This window comes from Tenrec ecaudatus, chromosome 6 (assembly GCF_050624435.1).
Source record: "Tenrec ecaudatus isolate mTenEca1 chromosome 6, mTenEca1.hap1, whole genome shotgun sequence".
In the NCBI taxonomy this organism is placed as follows: domain Eukaryota; kingdom Metazoa; phylum Chordata; class Mammalia; order Afrosoricida; family Tenrecidae; genus Tenrec; species Tenrec ecaudatus.
The window spans coordinates 77270209-77273546 of NC_134535.1; the positions used below are offsets into that span (position 1 = coordinate 77270209).

Here is a 3338-nt window from a genome sequence, read left to right on the forward strand (position 1 = left end):
TGTGTAGATGTAAAAGTGTGTGTATAGATGTGTACAGATGGATAGATCAGAAAGAGGAAGAGACAGACACATGGCTATAAAAATTGAAAAACACCCCAAGTGTCGGCCAATGGAGAGCCCCTCATAGAGGCGTTTAGGAGAGGAGATGGGTTAATTAGGGTGCGAGGTAGTATCAATGAAGAACACAGCTTTCCCCCAGATCCTGGATGCTTCCTCCCCCCAACTACCATGATCCGAATTCTACCTTGCAGGCCTGGATAGGACAGAGGCTGTACACTGGTGCATATGAGGGCTGGAGGTACAGGGAATCCAGGGTGGATGATACCTCAGGACCAAGGGTGTGAGGGACGATGCTGGGAGAGTGGAGGGTGAGTGTGTTGGAAGGGGGGAACTGATTGCAAGGATCCACATGTGACCTCTTCCCTGGGAGAGGGACAGCAGAGAAGGGGGGAAGGGAGACTCCTGATAGGGCAAGATATGACAAAATAACGAGGTATAAATTACCAAGGACACATGAGGGAGGGGGGAAAGGGGAGGGAGGGGGAAAAAAAGAGGACCTGATGCAAGGGGCTTAAGTGGAGAGCAAATGCTTTGAGAATGATTGGGGCAGGGAATGTATGGATGTGCTTTATACAATTGATGTATGTATATGTATGGATGGTGATAAGAGTTGTATGGGTCCCTAATAAAATGTAAAAAAAGAAAAGAGGAGAAAAAAATGATTAGGGCAGGGACTGTACAGATGTGCTTTATACAATTGATGTATGTATATGTATGAACTGTGATAAGAATTGTATGAGCCCCTAATAAATTGTTAAAATTAAAAAAAAAAAATTGAAAAACACATAATTATTTTTTTCATATGCATTGATGGATCTCACACTTACTACAATGCTTTCAATAAGAAATGAAAAGCATGTATCCAAAATTGTATAGAATTATCACAAAATACAGAAATATTAAAACTTTTAGGAAGGAAAATAAAATAACAGAAATTCCCCAAACAGAAAATATAAATCCAGGAAATGTAAGAAGAGCGTCTACTATACCTCCCAATTATAACTGAAGTGAGTAGCAAATTTAAAACATAATAATATTTAAACAGATTTAATAGTTTTGCAGAGACATAATAGCACATAAATTATATAGGTGTTTTGGAAATTCATACTTGGATAGCACTTGTCAATTTTTACATAATCTTGACTATTTTTACCTGATTCTGTGAGACATTGGTAAAAAGAATATTTTTTTAAACAATGAAGAAAGTGGAGCAAACACAGATAATTTGAATAAAAATTTAAGAAACACAGCATATTGATAGCTAATTAAATTATTTTGCTTGCACATGTAATGTTTGTGCATGAAGATATAATGGAAGTAAATGGATGAATACTAAGAACAGTGATTTCCAAACATTTATTCTTATAGATGTAGAACTTATTATGCTTATGAATTTCTTAATAAAGTTTCTACGTCAATGTGTGGACTGTACAAAAATACTTAACCGCATATCCTTCCCATACCACAAAACATTGCAAAATAGATATTATTTTAAAACCGTGACTGATAAAACACCAGAAACACATTATGTATTATCTGAGTCCTGGTAGCTTTGAAAGCCTCTGGAAGACACAAAGCACATGGCTGGTATTGACAGAAAATCATAGAAGAAATAGGAATTCGTGATAACAAAGACACGTCAGACTATTTTGCAGTGGAGCCTCAGATGAATTCTAAGCTCATAATTAACAAATTAAGAGTGGAATAGATATGAACCAACAATCAGTAGAGTTCTTTAAAGTGTAGCCTGGTGGGAGTATTGAGACCACATAGACATATCAGAGCCAGCTATGTATTAGCTTGAATATTCATACACAGACATAAATCATAAACCTTATAATACTAAAAGCATGGTTAAGAATATAGATATGTCACTATTCCCCAAATAACATAGGAAGATAGTAAGAAACTCAAAAGTATACATGATACAATGAAAAAGAGAAACACAAAAGGTTAAAATAAGCTCTCTCTCCAATAGAGCTTACTTCATTACTCTTTGTGCACTAAGAAAATACATACAGTGTAATTTCTTGATGATAACTTTTATTTCGGTTTTGATTGCTGCTGAGAAAGAAAATTATTCAAAAAGTATTTGCTAATCAATGCAGGCATCCTTACCAATGTCATCTTCAACTGTATGAAGACTATCACCAATGCTGAGAAGGTTTTCAAGGTGGGGAAATATAAAAGGTAATTGGACCAGTGAGATAAAATTTGAGTAAATGTAAAACAACACCTGGAAGAAAGGGAATTTGAATGCAGTTGTGAATGGGAAATAAAGCAATGTTGATTATGTTAGGCATAGAGTTTAATGTAAATCTCATATTTGAGTCTCTTTATAGCTGACATTTATTTGAGAAACACCTTGTCAGTAACGTCTTAAAGGCCTGTTTCACCTGTTGGTTCCTCAGGGAGTAAATGAATGGATTCAACATTGGAGCCACAGAAGTATTCAGCACTGCTACACCTTTGCTGAAAGCAAGTCCTTCTTCCGCCGAGGTCTTTACATACATGAAAATGCAGCTTCCATAAGAAATGGAAACAACAAACATGTGGGAGGAACAGGTGGAAAAAGCCTTTTTCCTCTGTTCAGCAGAGGGAATTTTCAGAATTGTTCTTAGAATGAATACATAGGAAAGAATCACCAGTGATAATGTGAATATAAGAGTAAATATTGCAATGATAAATCCCATCAGCTGTAGGTACGCTGTGTCTGTGCAGGAGATCAGCAGCATAGGAGAATAGTCACAGACAAAATGATCAATGACGTTGGAGTCACAGAAATCCAGTTGAAGCCCCATGATCACGGGTGGGAAGATAATGAGAAACCCAACAACCCACGAACTAATCACAAGCCGGATGCAGAGTCTGCTGCTCATGACTGTTGTGTAATGCAACGGCTTACAGATAGCCACGTAACGGTCATAGGACATGGCAGTCAGGAGAAAAAATTCTGTTGAACCAAGCAGTATGAAGAAAAAGACCTGGGCCAGGCAAGCATGATAGGAAATGGTCCTGTCTCCTGTAAGAATGCTGACCAAAAATCTAGGAATGCAAACAGTTGTGAATGAGATTTCCAGAAGAGAGAAATTCCTAAGAAAGAAATACATGGGAGTTTTGAGGTGGGAATCAACCAGAGTAAGAATGATAATTGTCAGATTTCCAGTTATACTCAGTATATATGTGAAAAATAGAAATAGAAAAATCAAAATGTTGATTTCTGGGTCATCGGTTATTCCCAGTAGAATGAACTCCTTCACAGAAGACTGGTTTTTCAT

The 3338-nt window shown here is 36.9% G+C and overlaps 1 protein-coding gene across 1 annotated transcript; it reads right to left on the reverse strand.

Annotated features, from left to right (window-relative positions):
* Window positions 1-2396: 2396 nt before the first annotated feature.
* On the reverse strand, window positions 2397-3338 carry LOC142450932 (olfactory receptor 6C76-like). The gene has a single exon (XM_075552867.1). The coding sequence runs from the start codon at window positions 3336-3338 to the stop codon at window positions 2397-2399; it is 942 nt and encodes a 313-aa protein (XP_075408982.1).